Below are 18,397 nucleotides of genomic sequence, written 5' to 3'. Positions count from 1 at the left end.
CCTTCCTTCCTTCCTTCCTTCCTTCCTTCCTTCCTTCCTTCCTTCCTCCCTCCCTCCGTCTTTCTTCTTTCTTTGTTTCTTTCCTTCATTCTTTTCTTAAAAGGCTGCAATGCTTTTTACTTGAACTGGTTTGATTAGTAAAAAACAAAACAAAACAAAACTGTTTAGTTAACTTCTCTTTTTTTCTCTGTTTTTGTGAACACTTTACAAAGTGTAGAATATACTGCCGTTGGTGGGGGGATATTAAATATTTTCTCTTCTCTTTGTCTCTGTTGTACCATTCATATATCTCCAAGGCTTTCTTTTCTCTTCAGGGCAAAATCCCCACCCCCCCCAAAAAAACAGGTCACAAGCAGCCTTCTGACTTTCTCCTTCTCTCACCCACATCAGTCTTGCCCTTCATTCCAATCACAAGGCCAGATTGCTCCACAGTGTCTGATGCTGGCTTTGTAGAGGAGATGATTTAGGTGCTGTCCCAGCCAAGTGTTATGGGACTGTTTGTCCTACTGTCTTCAGAGGGGGCTGTAATTGAACTGCGGATAGGATTGCGGAAAGGGGAGAGAGAGAGAGAGAGAGAAGGGGGGGGGGGGAGACAGAGAGAGAGAGAGACAGAGAGGGAGAGAGAGACAGAGAGAGAGAGACAGACACAGACAGAGAGACAGAAAGAGAGGGAACTTCTCCAGGTTCCCACAAACATTGCTGCTCATTCCTGGTTTTACCATCACTCTCCATCACTAATGAAAAAGATTTTGGTGGTAGAGGGGTAGTTGTACTTGTGAATCTCACTGCTCTTGAGACCCAGTTTGGTTCTTAGACCCCCAGCTCAAGAGTTAACCTGAAGCTGTAGAAGAAAACTGGTATTATTACTACCCTTACTACTACCCTTTTGCTCCCTTCTCCTCAGGCTGTTTGCTCAAACACCAAATTCCAGCCTCCTCCCAGCTTATCTTGTAGTGACTCCTGGACTCTAACATGTACATGCTTGTCCATCTGTCTCTCTCTCTCTCCCCTCAAGTTCAGTTAGGGGTAATTTCCATATCATAGCCCCTCAGAATTCCGGACAGTGAGGAGAGGAAAAGAGGATAATGGTGAAAGCCTACTCTCCATGGGCTCAGTATGACTTTAGGGCACTAGATAAAGCTTTCAAGGAAAGGATTTAGGGTAGGGGTGGAGAAATTAACTATGTGATATAACTAATGACATGAGCTAGATAAGGTGGGATGTGATAGATACTGGGCTAAGAGTCAGGAAGATCTAGATTGAATCCAGGTCTTAGGCACTTATTATGCATGTTACCTTGGGCAAACCTCTCAGCCTCAGATTTCTCATCTGTGTAATAGGCCTCCTAATAGGTGTGGCACTTACCTTGAATGGTAGTTGTTGTAAGGATCGTATAGGATCCTCCTACATGTTGTCTACATGTTGTGAGCTAACACCTGTAAAACATTTTGCAAACTGTAAAGCACTGTTGTATATAAATGTTAGTTGCTGTTGTTAAATGATGATGGTAATAGTGATGGTAGATGATGATGATGATGATGATGATGATGATGATGATGATGATGATGATGGTGATGATGATGGTGATGATATAAGGAGACAAGGCAGAATTCAGAGTCCAGTCTCCTTTTCTCCATTCTCTTCTAGCAAAGTGAAAGCCCCCCTTGGGACATTGTCTTTAATGTAAATACTACTCAAGTAGCCCTTTCATTCCAGACAAGGATGGATGGGCAGAAAAATAAAGGGGAAGATCTGCTTATTTTCTGATCATGGAAGAGCAATTAAAGGAGGCTTACAGGAAATTCTAGCATGAGGGAGCCAGAGTCTAATTGTAAACTGGCAAATTCTCAGTTCCTTACAGGACTGAGCCATAGTATTAGAAGCAGTCCTGTTCTGGTCTCTAATTTGGAGAATCTCCTCATTTTTTATTCTAAATAAAGAAGCTGAGAATCCTGTGGCTGGAAGGAACTACAGAAATGACCTATTTTAGATCTTGCTTCAGGCCAGATTGTATGTAAAGCATCAGAAAGAAATATTTTTACACCATTCAGGGCTTTAATGACTCTGGGGCATTGCCCGGTTGGCTGAGTCCTTCCCCATTTACTTAACAATTTTAGTTTCCCCAAGTTATAGCTGGGGCCTTATTGCTGCAAAAAATATCAGTAACCTTGAACCCAATGGTGGCCTTGAACCCAGTCTCAGAGATGTCATCTAAGCCTGAGTCATAGCTTTTATATGCAGAATAGTCTTTTATTAAAACTAAATTTAAAATTTTTTAAATTTAATTTTTCAAAATTTATTTTCTTTTTAATTCAGGGAATAAAACAAGCATTTCCATAACACAATACAATAAATTTAAATTCTTGCCACCATGTAAATCACATTACTTGTCATCGTCTCCTGCTTGTACTATTGCAACAGCCTCCTAATTGATCTCCTTGCCTCCCATTTCTCCCCTTTCCAGTCCATCTTTTGCACAACTGCTAAATTGATAGACTTAAAGCATATGTCTGACCATGTCCCTCCTCTACTCAAGGAGCATCTGTTGTTTCTTATAGCCTCTAGGATAAAATAGTGAATTCCTTTGTTTGGCATCAAAATCCCTTCACAGTCTGGCTCTGGTCTATCTTTGCAGACTGATTTCGCATAATTCACAGGATTAAAAAAAAAAAACCCTCAGCATCATAGATTTAAATGGGAACTTACACATTGGACTTTAGAGTCAAACCATTTTATAGTTTATGAACTGGTGACCAGAAAGTTTTAATGACTTAGATCACCCAGGTAGTAAGTGGCTTATGTGTTCTATATTCTAGCCAAACTGACTTATTGTTGTTCCCTAAATATGTCGCTCCATCATCTGCCTCCATGCCCTTGCGTAGGTTGTGTCACCAATGTGTGGATGGCTCTTTTTCTTCCCCCATAGCTTTTGGAATCCCGAGTAGTTTCCACCTCTTACAAAAAATGTTTCCTGACATACCTAGATGTCCTCAAGTTTCCTTTGCATTTAAATTATTATCATTATCATTGTTATTATTACTAATTTGTATTTACTTGACTGGGCACACATCATTTCCTCCTATTAAATACAAGCTCCTTGAGGGCAGGCATTGTTTTATTTTTGACTTCATATTTTAGACTCAGTGTCTAGCATGGTACCTGGACCATAGTAAGGACTTAATAAATTCTGGCTGCATTTTTTTAATTGAATTAAAATGGACAACAGACATCGAATGGACATCTTATGTATTGGTCAATACCTCATTAATATGAACCAATCGAAAAGGCCATTCTGAATTAAAGAATGCACATACATACACACACACGTGTACATATATATATATATTTGAAATTTCAAGTATGTATAGTAACATATTACCAAGTTGAATTCCTGCTAGACCTGTATTAAGTGAACAAATGAGGACTATTTATTATTCATATTTTAATTTGTGTATATAAATGGTTTCTGTTATACACTCAAACTATGTTCTCCTGAGTATATTAAACATTCCCCCTGCAACCTTCTTTACATTATTAATTTGCTTAGGGAATGCTTTTTTTCCCCTGAAGAGTACAAAATTTAACTTCAGCCCATTCACATTGAATTATCACACATTTTGAAATAGTGGAGCCTGAAATAATAGCATTCTGTTGTGCCTGAAAGTAGCTATTAGGTCAGGATATCAGAGACAATGAGATCCAAGCCTTGCACCATTTGGCCCCAGGCAGATGTTAATTATTTTTATCTTCACCAATTATTGGAGAAGTAATATACTTAACCTGGGCTAGAGAGTTTTTTTTTCCTTAAAAAGGCAGTTGTAGTCCCTGGCCTTTCCATGACTCCTTATTTTATCAGAGGTTACCTGGCTCCATGTCTTCCTCTGTGGAAAGGACAAATAATGGAGATCATTCAGCGGTAACTATAAACTGCACTATAGATGCCAGATAATGCTCCCTCTGATAATTTGACATCCTTTGTCAGTTTCCAGGTCATGGGATAGTATTTCTATCCTAATGGTTTTGAATAGATACTGCCAGGAAGATTTCCTGAGGCCCTGTAGTTGAGTCCCTGCCAAGACCTCGTGAACTGACACCTGGGTGTTTCTCTTCATTTATCTGCTATTAAGAGGAAATAAACATTCAGAATAGCAACAAACCTCCGATTGTGTCCAACCAGTCAGATTACTAATGGGAACTGATCTAGAGAAAAGACCTAGCTCTCAGACTGGATTAGAGAGAGTGTGAGCCAAAATAGGGAGAGACACACAGCTGGTAGATGCTTCTTTGGGAATGTCTTAGCGTTTTAGTTACCGGGAGGAAGCTCGGTAACATTTCATTTAGCCATTTTATGGTGCTCTCAGTTCATGGGAACATTCTTTGTGCCTGATACTGGCTTCATCTCTTTCTGGTACTCCTAGCAGAGAATATGAGAGAGTCTCAAAGCTCAGAGCATATCGGGGTGATAGGTGTTCTTTCTTAAACCCTTCAAACTCATAGAATGTGATCAACATTTTTCTCTTAAAAGTAAATATTATCTGTATCTTTTGTTTTCCACAGTCATTTTGAAATCTCTGTACCCCAAGCATTTCTTACAATAAAGAAAAATCAGTTAACAAGCAAACAAACAAAAAACTGACATGGTGACATTCTTTGACAGTGTATGCTATACTCTATCCCTGTGGTCCCCACCTCTTTGTCAAAAAGAGGCAGTTATATTTCATTATTTCTTTTCTATGGCCAAGATTAGACTGAAACTTTTCCAGTAGCACTTGAATATAAAGCCAGAGATCTGTTTATCAGACCACGTGCCTTTGATGTGTGCACTAAACCAAAGAATGCTACAAATTCTGTCACAAGCAAGAGAGCAGATGGTACATTACAAATTCCTCGCTATTGTCTTGCCTGGGTTTGTCACATTTCATTCTATTTGGAGGATGTATCCACGGCATAGGGAGAACATCCCTGGGAGCAGTTTGTATTTCTCCATCCCTTCTCCACTGTCCCTTCTCCCCTTATTTCTTTCCTGGATTGATAACTACCAGAATGCCTAGGGTGAATACCCAGATGGCTTCCTGCCTAAGGGAAAGATGGCAGTGAAACTCCTGGAGATACAAGCAATGCTACTTGGGTAGCTGTCTTTAACAAGACTATTATAACAATCTTACATTTTCTTCTTTACAGAAGCAAATCCAGAGAAATTCAACAGTCGCTTTAGAAATAAAATGTTTTATGCAGGGGTGAGTATTGACCTTTCTTCTTCTTACATTATATTCCTATTTAAAGTTATTTTAGCTGCAGTAACAAAATGCTTCTCACTCCATGGAGGAAGATCTATTCCTGTGGTTGATCAAACACATCAGAGGGGAGGAGTGGAGATAAAGGAGAGAACACTGTGGCTAGGAGATAGAGGACATTGGAGTACAAAGATTTAAGGATTCAGTACACTTATGTAAATTAGAGATCTCATAGGTTGACTGGGAAAAAATCACTGTCATTATTAAGGTACATACACATATATACATATATATACACATACATGCATATGTAAACCTACCCACAATATAAACATACATATATATGCTTCAATACTTTAAGGATTCTTGATTTCTTTGGTGAGTAATCACTTCTACAACTTTTGATCATTTAGTGGTGAACTCTTTAGAATGATCCTCTTCAAATGTAGCTATTTTGGTTCTGGACAATGAACATACAATGTTTTTCAAACATTTATCTTTATTACTCTCTTTTGTTTTTTATATCACCTATGTTTTCTGGTGTATCCCATCCTTCTCTCCTCTCAGAAAACCATCACTTATAGCAAAGAAAAAAAAAGTTCAACACGACCAATCAACGTATCTGAAATGTTTGACATTACAGACAATGTGTCATATCCATAGTTCACCTCTGCAAAGAAGTGAAAGGAAATGCTTTCTCATATCTCTTCATTGGGGGTGGCGTGGTGTATACAGTGCTAGATTTGGAGTCATGAAGACCGGAATTTGAATCCCACTTCAGACATTTCCTAGCTGTGTGACCCTGAGCAAGTCACTTAACTTCCCTTAACCTTATTTTCCTCATCTGTAAAATGGGAATAATAGCACCTTCTTCCTAGGGTTATCATAAGGACCAAATTAAATGAGATTCAAATCTCGCCTCTGATGTTTACTGATGTGTGACTATGGGAAAAGTCATTTACATTCTCTAAGGCTCAATTTCCTTTTCCATAAGATGAGGATGGTAATAGTTTTTAAAAGCCCAAGTGCTATTCCAAATGTTAGCTATTATTATTATTATTCTTGGTTCCTCCAAAAAATAAGAGCAAAGCCTCCAGTGCATTGACAATATCATCAACACCAAATGACACTTAGATCCACACTGACTGCATCTGCTATGAAAAAGTGTAGTCAAGAATAATGCAGGATGAAAGTGAGTGGAAATGTTGTTGTCTGTGCTGGTGACAGCGTCCTCAACGAGAAAGCTGAGTTCCTTACGAATATCAAAGTGCATCTTTTTGGTCTGGGAATAAAAGGCTGGGGAATACATCTTTAGCTAGGTAGGTGGAGACAGGACTAGTCCTATTTGTTGTTTTTTTCACTTTTTTCCTCCTTTTAAGTTTTAAAGCCTTTGAAAGCCCTATGTTGGCTTTGGAATAGCTTCAGAGGAGAGGTTTGAGGAGGGATCTGAGAGACAGGATAGGTGGTGTGAAGCAGTAGATGGGGACATGGCTGGGAGGGAAAGAGGGAGATTTAAGTAAAGGCTGAACTAATGTAATCTGCTGTTAGCTCAGGGATCTGTCCACAGGGTTTCTGAATAAAGTGTTCTTGAGGTGGATTAACTGATTAGTGAGTCTTATGTGCTGAAATGGGGAAATCACAGTTGAGTCAGGAATAAATGGGATCTTCAGAGTCTTATATGGAGTTATAAGTGTGCCTTAAGATTCCCAGGTCCCTTCCCCTAAGAGCTGTGGTGAGGGGGGGCAGGGAAGGGAGATTGAAGAGAGAAGGAAAAAATTCTGGGATTATATTTTGGGGAGCCTGGAACTTAAACTTACATCATTAGATAGGAAAATTAGGACCTGAGTAATAGGGACAAAATATATATTATTTTCCCAACAACAGAGAGGTGAGAAGGCCAGGGAACAACAACAACAACAACAAAATATTATGTAAGTGAATTTAGAGTAAGTCCTTGAAATTTGCAAAATATGGAGGTCTATTCACTTCCTTTCTTCTTTTGGCTGTCTTTAGTCCTAATAGAAGGAAAACTTGGTAATTTGACCTTAGCTAGTGCCATTCATGTTTATTGTTTATAGTCCCAAAGACAAACGTACCCATTTAAAGCTAATAAGCAACTTTGTACAGGTGTTACAAAAGATGACTTCATATTCGTGAATACTACAAGAAACGTGAAATGAATATTAAGTCACAGAGCTGGAGATGGTGTTAGTGATTTACTTAGTGACACACACACATGCATATGTATTTAATTTATATGTGTGTATACACACACACACACACACACATATATATATATGTGTGTATTTTTTTTTCACTTTTCTTTCTTTGTTGTACAGGCAGCCTTTTCTGACTTCCTGCAGAGAAGCTCCAGGGATTTATCCAAACATGTCAAGGTTGTGGTAAGTACAGAACATGGAAAACGGTCCCTTCTTACTCTAAGGGTGGGTCTGTTTCATAAAGTGAAACATTACCTCCACCTATGTATGTAGAATTGGACTTGAAGAATACTAGTGCTGGAAGGGAATTGAGGAGCTAATCTAGTCCACCCACATCATGTTACGGATACAGATAATAGCTAACGTTTATATGGTGCTTACTATGTGCCAGACACTATGCTAAGCTCTTCACAATTATTCTCATTTGAGCCTTAACAACAACTCTTTGATTATCATCCCCATTTTACAGATGAAGAAACTGAGGCAAACAGATGTTAAGTGACTTGCTCAAAGTTGCACAGCTAGTAAATTTCTGAGGCTGGATTTGAACTCAGGTCTTCCTGACTTCAAGCTCTATCCATTGTATCACCTACCTGCCCTAAAGAAACTCAGGATCAGAAAGGTGACCTTGGCAGGCCACTTAAAATCTTAGGGCCACAGCATCCTCATCTGTAAAATGAGGGGGCTGGACAAGGTAATCACTGAGGTGCCTTCTGGTACCAACAATTCTGTGATTCTGTGAAGCTACTTGTCCAAGCTTACCCCATGAGTTAGTGGTGAAGGTTTCATGTCAGGTTATTTGATCAGAAACCTTCAGTAATGCCATTCATGCATCTTCATGATGACTAAGTGACCCTGGGTGGTTCTCAAAGGTTATACCTATGAAATGCAAACTCTAGTAGGTCTTCTCAAGTTGTAAAGACTTTAGGTATAAATCTATGAATTTATCTGGCGGAATGATTGTTGTCTGATGTCCAGTTCAGTGAGGCCATTCACTGACTTGTCAGCAGTATGGTGAACTTTTCCTTCATAGCATCAGTCAAAAGGGATTTACCACTGTAAGTGATTGAGAGGGAGCACCTTCCATGATAAAATGACGGATCCTTGACTTTCTCAAGTATCTTGTCACAGTTGTAGCTTTTATCATAATTCAAAAGAAAAAAGCAATCCACATAATGAACCATGCAAAGCTTCTTTTACATAGCATAGAAAGGCAAAGTTCCACCTCCCAAAATGCTGCCATGCCAAATAGAATGCACATATATTTTTTCATGCTAGCCGTCTACTTAACAGTAATATGATAATATCCTACTGTATCATGGAGAGCTACTGCTAAAGCTAGGCTTTTTTGCATCTTGCTTTCATCAGTCCAGGACATACATCTTTTCACAGTGTAATTTAAGATTCAGATTTGCTTGATTAACTATAGAATTTATATTTTGGCTCTCTTCATATTGCCCTTCCTCTTCTTTCACATTTAGTGGATAATTTTTGAAAGTTGTATTGCTGCCTTTTGTACTTTATACCATAGCCACTGAGTAATATACAACCCTTCTTCATAGGACACTTTTTAACAGCTAGGACACTTTTTAACAACAACAGTAACAAATTTAAGCAAAGCAAAGGGACAGTAACCCTATCTGACAGCACATAAAATATTCAGCACCCATAGCCTTCCACCTGACCATTGAAAAGAGGGAAGTGTTTCATTATCTCTCCTCTCCAGCCAATATTGATCATTGCATTTAATCAGAGTTCCAATGACTTGGTGTGTGTGTGTGTGTGTGTGTTAAATTTGCACAATGGTGTTTGTTATGTATGTTGTTCTCTTGGTTCTCCTTCACTCTTCTTTAGTTCATACAAGTCTTCCCGTGTTTGTCTGAATTCCTTGTATTATTAGTTTCTTATGGCCCAATAATGTTACGTCGACATTAGGTGTTGCACATCTTCTTTTTGTCCCATTCTGATTTTCTTGTTCCATATCTTCTAACAGACTCTTTCTCTCAAAACTCACATAAGTTTTTTTTTGCTTTTAGATAAGTTAAAAAATTTCCACTCTCTCCTTTCCTGCCTTTCTCTATGTTTCTTTCTTTATCTCACTTCCTGATTTATACACATACCCCAAAAACTAAGGATAAAATACTGTTTCATTCATTTTCCACAATTATAACCTGGACAGAAAACCAGAGACTAAAGAAAGGCAATCATATAGATTTTATGTGGCTGATGTAAGGATTCCTTATATTAATGTATCTGTAATGTATTTGACTTTTGATGCAAGTTGGGAAGAGAAGCAAGAGGAAGGAAAGCTGCAAAGACAAATTAAAGTTTTTGATTAGTTAGCAGTAATCAGAGAAGGATGTTCTTATTAAAGGAGGTAAAAATCTAGTAGATGAAAAAAGATTTGCTGTCCCAAATTGGCCTAGTGTTGTAGAGCTCTAAATTTCTGTATGCATATGGGCAAGGAATTTTGACTCTAAATTAAGAAATGTGGAATGAATTACAAAGGACTGATCAGGGTCTGATGATAAAATTAAGGTTAGAGTTGACAATAGCTAAATATTATCAAATTACCTTTATATAAAAAGTTTATAAATATTGCTTTTTACATATGGCATTTAATTGTACTCTTTCATGTTTAAATACAGTATAGAGGTAGCATGTTGTTAGTGAATAGAGAGTTAGCCTTGGCATCAGGAGAAATTGTATTCAAGTTGTATCTTTGATATATATTATCTTATTAACCATGGATAGGTCACTTAATATATCAGTGCTTCAAGCAGCTCTAAGAGTTGCCAGTAAGGAGGATGAGGAAGATAGCTGGAGTCCAATTGGCATTGTTTGGAAATATCTACTTAACATCACCTCTTTCCCTCTCCCTTAATCCTATATTTTGCTCTCAGTGAGAAGAGTAAACAGACATAGTGATTGCATGTGGAGCATACATACATAGGGAAAATCTGTGGCCAGGACACAGAGATGGATGGGTAAATATTTAGTCAACAAGCCCTCTGACTTGGTGGCTACTATTGCCTCTGATTCTGTAGAGTTGCCAATGTCTTCTGGTGATCTCACAGAATTATTGTCTGCTGGGTTTGTTTCCTGCTGGGTATCCCAGTTCTGTTTCTCTCTTTCAAGCACTGTGCTCTCTATTCTAACTGGTCTTTGGTTATCTTCATTGCCATGGTCCACTGGAGATGTTGTAGTTTGTAAGCCTGTCTTCTGCAGAGAAAGGCTACAGTTGTTTCAGCCAGCTCTTTCACCCTCTTATGAGCTTCAGCTATAGTTTTCAGTTTAAGTGTTATTCTTGGGGCCATCTACTACTCTGGCTACAACATACTAAGGTATACTGTAGTTAATACATCTTACTCTGAAAGGTAAGAACTGTAGCTCTATCAGCCTTTGTTTATGAAGCACTAACCCTCAGTCTGGCTGTACCAAAAGGTAGTCGAAGCCCAGACTAAGGTTATATCTATTCTATCCTTTCTTCTCTATTATCTCCTCTGACTTCTTCAATTCAACTCTCATCTGACTTAGGGTCAGAAACCCATTAAGTTTTTACCTCTTATCATATGTCTCTGATTGGGTAAAATATTCCAAGGATTCCACTTCCTCAAACAGAAAAGGAATTTGAGTGAAACTGTGATGAGGAACAGTTTTCAAACTCCTGCCACCATGCTTCTTTGTTCTATGAAAATTGAAAGGATTGAGCTAGTTGGAGAAGACTTGAAGAGCTAATGACATTTGTACCACTTGCCTCTAGCATAGATCAAATCCTGGTGTTGTTCCGTAAAGCTTCTCACTATCTCAGATAAAGTATGTTCATGACATAAGCCTACTCTTTAAATTATGTATCTATGTGGAGGCACCACTAGTCCTATAGATAGCTTACCTTAATAACAAATTCAATTCTTTTGAATGGTGAAAACCTCTTGGAAACTGAATAGCAAAGTGAAACATATAAAATATGATCATGGTAAATATGAGAGCAACTAACTGTAGGGGTAGGAGATATGAGGTATACATAATGGAAAGAAACCTGATTTTCTGATCAGAAGACCCAACTTTAAGTCCAAGCTGTGACACTTTATTATCTGAACTTCAGTTTTCCTATCAGTATAACAGGGATTATAATATTTACCCTACCAGCAAAGTGCTACATAAATGCGAGTTTTTTTTAAAAAACAACAGTAATCATCTTTATGGTAACAATAACAAGAACAACTAATGGTGATAATGTAGTAGAAATTCTGGTAGTAGAAATGAGCATTTAAAAAATTAACATTCTCAATTTTAGTTCAGCTAGAACCATAGCGCATATTCATTAGAATAGCTGGTATTTTTGTTCCTCAAGGACAAGGTCAGAAAGAAGGGGAATAGGGTAGCATATGTTTTCAACCCCAATATTTAGGCTATTTCAAAGCACTTCCTTTATTGTTTTGGTTGTTGCAGTGTGATGGAACAGACCTCACCCCAAAGATTCAGGAGCTGAAGTTCCAATGTATAGTGTTTTTAAATATACCCAGGTAAGTGTGTACTGTTTTTTGTTTTGTTTTCATGTCAGGAATCCTCCGGTTATAGAACAAAGGAATCATTTATTTCCATAATTAAAAAGTCATTAGACTTGACCATTTTGTTCCCATATTAGGTTTCCCTAGTGAAGTACACCGTGTATTATTTTCAAACAGGAGAAATCGGGGGACTCAGTAATATTTTGTATTAGTTTAGTACCTAATAGTTTTTCAAAGCACATGGACATTTATTATGTCACTTTAGTTTCAATAGTAACCCTTGGGAATAGCTGGGGCATGAGTTATCCTTTTTGTCAGATGCAATAATTGAAGTACAGAGAGGTTCAATTATCATCTTAAGATTATGCCATGAGTTTGTAGCAGAAATAATATGAGAAGCCAAATCTCCTGGACTCTCAGTGCCTTTTTATTTCCCTACCAGACACTGTTTTCTACCAAGTGTTCTCTACCATTTTTGGTAGAAATGTACAAAAAGACAATGATACATTTATTTTGTTTCCTAAAACCCTGATTTAGCTTTAAATGCAGGGTTCCCAAAAAACAACAACAACAAACACCATTTAAATAGAGTCCTTCCATCCAGCACTAATTGCAAAATAAAATATTTTTATTACAAACGAAACTCATTTTTGCCATTCTACTCCTACCCCTGTAATAACAGAGCTGCTTGGATGGAAATTATAATGATATCTTAAAACCTGTTTTATTGGTATCATGGAAAGAGTGCTGGGTTTGGAGTCAGTAAATGTAATTTCAAATACTGGCTCTACTTTTCACTATTTGTGTGATTTGGGTATGTTAGTTAACCTTCCTGGGCCTTAATTACTCATTTGTAAGATGAGGAGGTTGACTAGATGGCTGCTAAGGTCTCTTCCAGTGCTAAATCTAAGATCTTATATGAGAAGTTTCCTTGACCAGTTTTTATTCATGATGATAGTTCACCTGTTTGGCATAACTGCTCCCTCCTGAAAATGAAGATGATGAGCTCCTCTAGAACATAAGTTTGGGAGAATAAATTCCAATAGTATATTTCAAGAGAATGCAGTACCAGGCCAGATGATTTGGTTTAAAAATGCCTTTTTTTGTGTTTGTAGTCTTTTCAACTCAGTTTATTCCATTTGACTCCCCATGCTCATTTGTGAACCCTTTACTGAATCATAGTACCACATTTCAGAGTAGGAAACCACTCTAGAGTCGCATCCTTAGGAATAGCTGCATTAGATCATTTGTTACTTGTTTCTTTGTTTTAAGTGAAAGAACACCATAGGAAACTGTGTTGTAAATTTCCCATTTCCATCAATTACACCATGAAACTCTATGGTCTAGGTTTGAATTTTCAACCCATTCATATGGGTTCCCTGACCAATTTTTATTATTGTTGTTATTTTGGGATTTTTTTTTTGTTATTTTTGTGGAGATGGTAGGGGAAAGGAATTAGATAGTCTTTTTTTTCCCCCTCAGTGAGCACTGAAACACATTGTTACCGCCTGAAGACTTCAGAGGAGCTAATTAAGAGCCTAAGCTTACGTCCCCACAAATCAGGGCAAGAATAATGTTAAATACTGGACTTCTAGTTTCTGAATCTAAAATTTCAAAAAGTAACACAATATCATTTGTTAATTGCAAATTAAACAAATTTATATCCAAACTCCTTTTTTTAGTGTGGGCAGCTTAGGCAGTGTGTAACTGAAGTGTATGTTTCATAGAAACAGTATTTGGAGAACCTATAAGGTCTCTCTTAAATTTCTTTTATGGGTACTTAGGCTTGGAATTGTCATTTATGCCATTAGCCTAGGGAGTCAGAGACTTAGGTATTTTAAAAGATTGTTTAGGTTCTTCTACATTTTATTCCCTCTTTTGATGTTCCTCTTTCCCTTTCTCTTCTTGCCCCCTGCTCCTTTTCTTCTCTTTATTCTGTTCCTCTTCCCTTGTATGTCTTCATTATCTTAGTAGTCATCAGTGTATTTATTTATTTAAGAATTTATTAAGTACCTACTGTTAAGGAGTAAATGCTTCTCATAGTGCCACCCTTCAGCTTTTCTTTCTATCTTCACTAGCATATACACATATCCCTGCCCTAAAGACTAATGCTATTCTGGATCCATTCTGAGTCCTACCAATGTTATAGTACACATAGACAGCTGTAGGTGAGTTACAGAATGAAAACTTGGTCAACAATGAATTGACTAACATAATCCCCTTAGAAGATAAGGATAAGACCAGTTTTCTCAGTCTGATTTTTTAAAATAAAATCCTGCTAAGAATATTCACCCCCACCCACAAACCCTCAGGGAATGAAACAGAGACCAGAGGGAGATATTGTTCTTACTATTTTTTTCATTTGTTTTGATGGTGATATCTATTATATCAAGTTTCCCATAATTTCCATTCTTACCCTGCAGGTACTGTGCAGGCACAATGCCTTGGGGAAATCCAGGAGATCACCTGGATTTTGAACCTCAGCGCCATGATGATGGCTATATTGAAGTCATTGGATTCACCATGGCTTCTTTGGTAAGTATTAAGACTACTTAATGGATGTGAAATATAATTTTGTTGTGTGGATTATAATATATCCATGTCATAAAGCTTTTAGCATAATTTTATTTCTATTCAGATACCTGGTTAAGAATACTGTATGCATTATTCAGTATAAAGCTTAGGAAATTGTGGGGAAAAAACCATATATCTTAGGTTAGAAAAAAAAAGTAACAACCCAGCATTCTTTCATGAGATTCATAATCTAGGGAAGGTTACTTACTAATTTTCCTTATAAATTTCATGCAAAAATTAAATGTTCCTTCCCCCTCCTCAGCTGAATATCATTTATATTTAAATATAGACTCATCACAGTATTTTACATAAGGAAGCTATTGGCATTTCATACTCTCATCCATTAAAGGGTACCCAAATGACTTGAATGATTTTGGTAAAAAGTAGCTAGTTATTAACACTCGCATTTCCTTGGGCATTAAGTATTGGCACTTCCCATCTTTCTTTTCTTTCTTGAAGAAAATAATTTAGAGTATCTTACTAATTCTGGCCCCACTAATTTGGAATTCATGTTAATTTAGATAGAGAAGAAATTTATATGAGGGGGTGATATGCTTGTTGTTAAACAAATGGGCTATTTAATCAACTTAAAATGTTTTCCAAGAAAACAGTCTCATATGATAGCACATAATCTGAAATGACCATTAAAGCACTTCAAACCAGAAGTCTACTTGGTAATACTTTATTGCCCTTTCATTTCTGTTACCATACACACAAGTAATAAAATCAAATGTCATATTTAAAAAGCAATGACAATATCCAGCTAATACCTTGCTAATTACAATTGGTCTCTTCAATTGAACACATAAAACATTTATTAAGTGACTGTTAAATACAGGAAACTAGGTATATAAAGACAAGAACCAACATCCCCTGGATCCATGGAACTTACATTGTGCTGAGAGCATCTGACTTGTATCAGATAAATTAAATGTAAAGTATTTTGAGAAGAGAGAGAACACTAACAATGGAGGACATCAGGTAAGGCTAAGCATAGGAGGTGGGACCTAAGCAGAGAAGAGAGTACTTTCCAAGTGTTGGGAGCAATTTATGTGAAGGCATGGTGATGGGAGATAGAATTGGGAATTTGAGGAATAACCAGTATGTTGGTTTGCATAGAATATTAACTGTTTAAAAGGAGGTAAATGATTGAAATGACTCAACAACAGCAAAAAATATCAACTGAGTCTGGAAAGGAATACTAAAGCCATATTTTGGAGGACCTTAAATGCTAGGCTAAGGAGTTTACATTTTATCCTAGAGGGAGTCATTGAAAGGTTTTTTGTCCAGAAATGACCAGAGCTAATTTTGGCAGCCATGTGGAAGAATGAATGGCAGGGTGTGAGATAAGAGGCTGAAAGTCCTGCTAGGAAGCTTTTTAAGTAATACAGGCAAGAAGTAAAGAGAACTTGAACTAGGTTGGTAGCTGAGTAACTGGATGATGGAAGGGGACAGAAGAGAGAAATATTGTGAAGATAAAATTGAAAATATTTGACAGTTGATTGAATATTGTGGCAGATGAAGAGGAAAGCATTAAGGATGATGATGACACTGAGGCTTTGAATCTGGGTGCCTAGAAAGGTGATGCCCTCTTTAGAAAATGGGCAGTTTTGAGGGGGAATGGGTTTAAGGGGATGTTAATGAGTTCTCTTTTGGTCACGTTGATTTTGAAATGATGATGGTACTTTTAGGTAGAAATGTCCAGCAGTATATGGGACTGGAAATCAGTTAAAAAAAAAACACTTTAGCACTAGTTATGGAGTTTTGAGAGTGAATAGCATGGAGATGATAATGAATAATGATCCAGCAAAAGAGTTTTAAAAAGAGACAAGCAAAGAGAGTTCCAGGTTAAAGCAATATAACTGAAACCAAAGGAGAAGAAAGCATCTGCATTTCTTTATGTCATACATACCATTGATATTCTGGTGAAGCTCATCAGCACCTTTTCGGAATAATGTTTTCAAATGCTTAAAATAAAATACATAGGATTACAAAGGAGGCCAATTATGTAGAAATTCAGTGATCAGAGTTTTTTTTAAAAAAGTTCAGGGTTGGGGCAGCTAGGTGGCGCAGTGGATAGAGCACTGGCCCTGGATTCAGGAAGATGTGAGTTCAAATTTGACCTCAGACACATAACACTTACTAGCTATGTGACCCTGGGCAAGTCACTTAACCCCCATTGCCTAGTCAAAAACAAACAAACAAAAAAGAAAAAACAAAACAAAACAAAAAAACCAAAAAACAAAAAAAAGTTCAGGGACTCCAGGTTAAGAACCCCTGATCTGGGAGGAGGCAGTGATAGACAATGTCAGAAGCTGCAGAGGCATCAAATGGGATGCTGAGAAAAGAGGGAAAAGGTCACTGAATTTAGAGTGTTGTTAATCCGAAAGAAAGTGAATTGGCAGACTCAGAAGCCTTCAGCAAATGAAAGTGAATTTTTTTAGGAATTTTGCTATGAAAATGAAAAGAGATGTAGAACAATAAGTTACGGCGATGATGAGGTCAAGCAAAGATTTTTTTTAAAAGGTGGGTTATTTGGGAATGTTTGTTTTTTAGTTTAGCCTCCTCTCCCCACCCTACACGGTTCCCAATTTTACCATTAGATTAAAAAGTTATGTTTTCCAGAATATTTATAATTATTCCAAGAATTTGTAAAACAAAAATATCACAGATCAAGGAACTTATTGTCTCTCTCCTCCCCCCATTCCCTCCACCACTTCAACTAGCTCATAAGCTCATTTTGAGAGTAAAGACCTAATTTTACTCCTCTTTTTGTGTTTTGTTTTGTTTTTTTTGACATTTTGAACATGCCTGCTTTATGTACAGATGACATAGTTCAAAACAGTTTGGTATACTGGATACTGGGGAGAGTACTAAGTCCAGAGTTGGGAGACCTGGATTCTAGTCCTGACTGTGTTATGTGACCATGAATTATCATTTATTTTCTTGGACACTCCCCCTTCTCCCTGATCTGTGTCATTACCCATCAAGTGAGAGGTTGGGAATCTAAAGACAAAGAATGAAACAGTCCCTACTCCCAAGGGGTAAATGCCCCGCCGAGGGCTGCTTCTTTTATTTCTTATCTGTCATCACTAGTTGAAATAATTTCTTAGCATCCTTCCAGCTCTAGGATTCTATAACTATGTGGTTGTGCAATCCTAAGGCCCACAGCGGCAATGTCATACTTTGCAGGTCCTCAGGCTAAACTTAGCTCTGAGATGCCTTCTTTCTCTTCAAGGTGACCTAGAGAAAAACTACTTTTGGTTGAAAGAGTGTTTAGGAATTAACAAAGTGTGAAATTCATTTAGGGCAAGTACAGAGGAGTATAAACAAGCTATCACAAAACAGGCCAGGATACATGTATTCAACACCTAATGTAGGGTTCTACTTAGCAGCACAAGCACAATAATGAGATGGATCAGTAGAATAATAGCGTGTGGGAGTTGTGAACCCACCCTTTTATTAAAATTAGCACTGACTTGACCCTTACTAGATTCTTGTGTCTATTCTGGGCTATATAAATAAAGGGGGATGAGGAGACCTTGGAGAGAATCTTGATGAGAGAGAGAAAAAAAACGTGCACTAAAAAAAAAGAACTAGTTTAGAAAAGTTTACTTCCTTATGAGATAGTTTAATAGGACTACTCTTTTGGGGGAAAGAAGGTATATATATATATATATATATATATATATATATATACACACACACACACACACACACACACATAATATATGTATATATATATATTTACACACATACACATATATACATACATATACACATATACGCACATATACACACACATATGTATGTATATATGTATATAAATACATACATATATATGTATATAAATACATAC

General features: G+C 37.2%; 1 protein-coding gene across 1 annotated transcript in view; it reads left to right on the top strand.

Annotated features, from left to right (window-relative positions):
* Positions 1 to 18,397, top strand: part of DGKI (diacylglycerol kinase iota) — a 543,147-nt gene that overhangs the window by 305,859 nt on the left and 218,891 nt on the right. The window contains exons 16-19 of the mRNA XM_027842255.1: positions 5,182 to 5,237; positions 7,574 to 7,636; positions 11,906 to 11,979; positions 14,388 to 14,499. Of these exons, the coding sequence (XP_027698056.1) occupies positions 5,182 to 5,237; positions 7,574 to 7,636; positions 11,906 to 11,979; positions 14,388 to 14,499 (305 nt within the window). The remainder of the gene's footprint in view (positions 1 to 5,181; positions 5,238 to 7,573; positions 7,637 to 11,905; positions 11,980 to 14,387; positions 14,500 to 18,397) is intronic.

Source organism: Vombatus ursinus, unplaced genomic scaffold, assembly GCF_900497805.2.
Source record: "Vombatus ursinus unplaced genomic scaffold, bare-nosed wombat genome assembly UNPS02014870.1, whole genome shotgun sequence".
Classification (NCBI taxonomy): Eukaryota; Metazoa; Chordata; class Mammalia; order Diprotodontia; family Vombatidae; genus Vombatus; species Vombatus ursinus.
The sequence above is the reverse complement of the archived record's forward strand: the minus strand, read 5'-3'. Positions and strand labels throughout refer to the sequence as shown.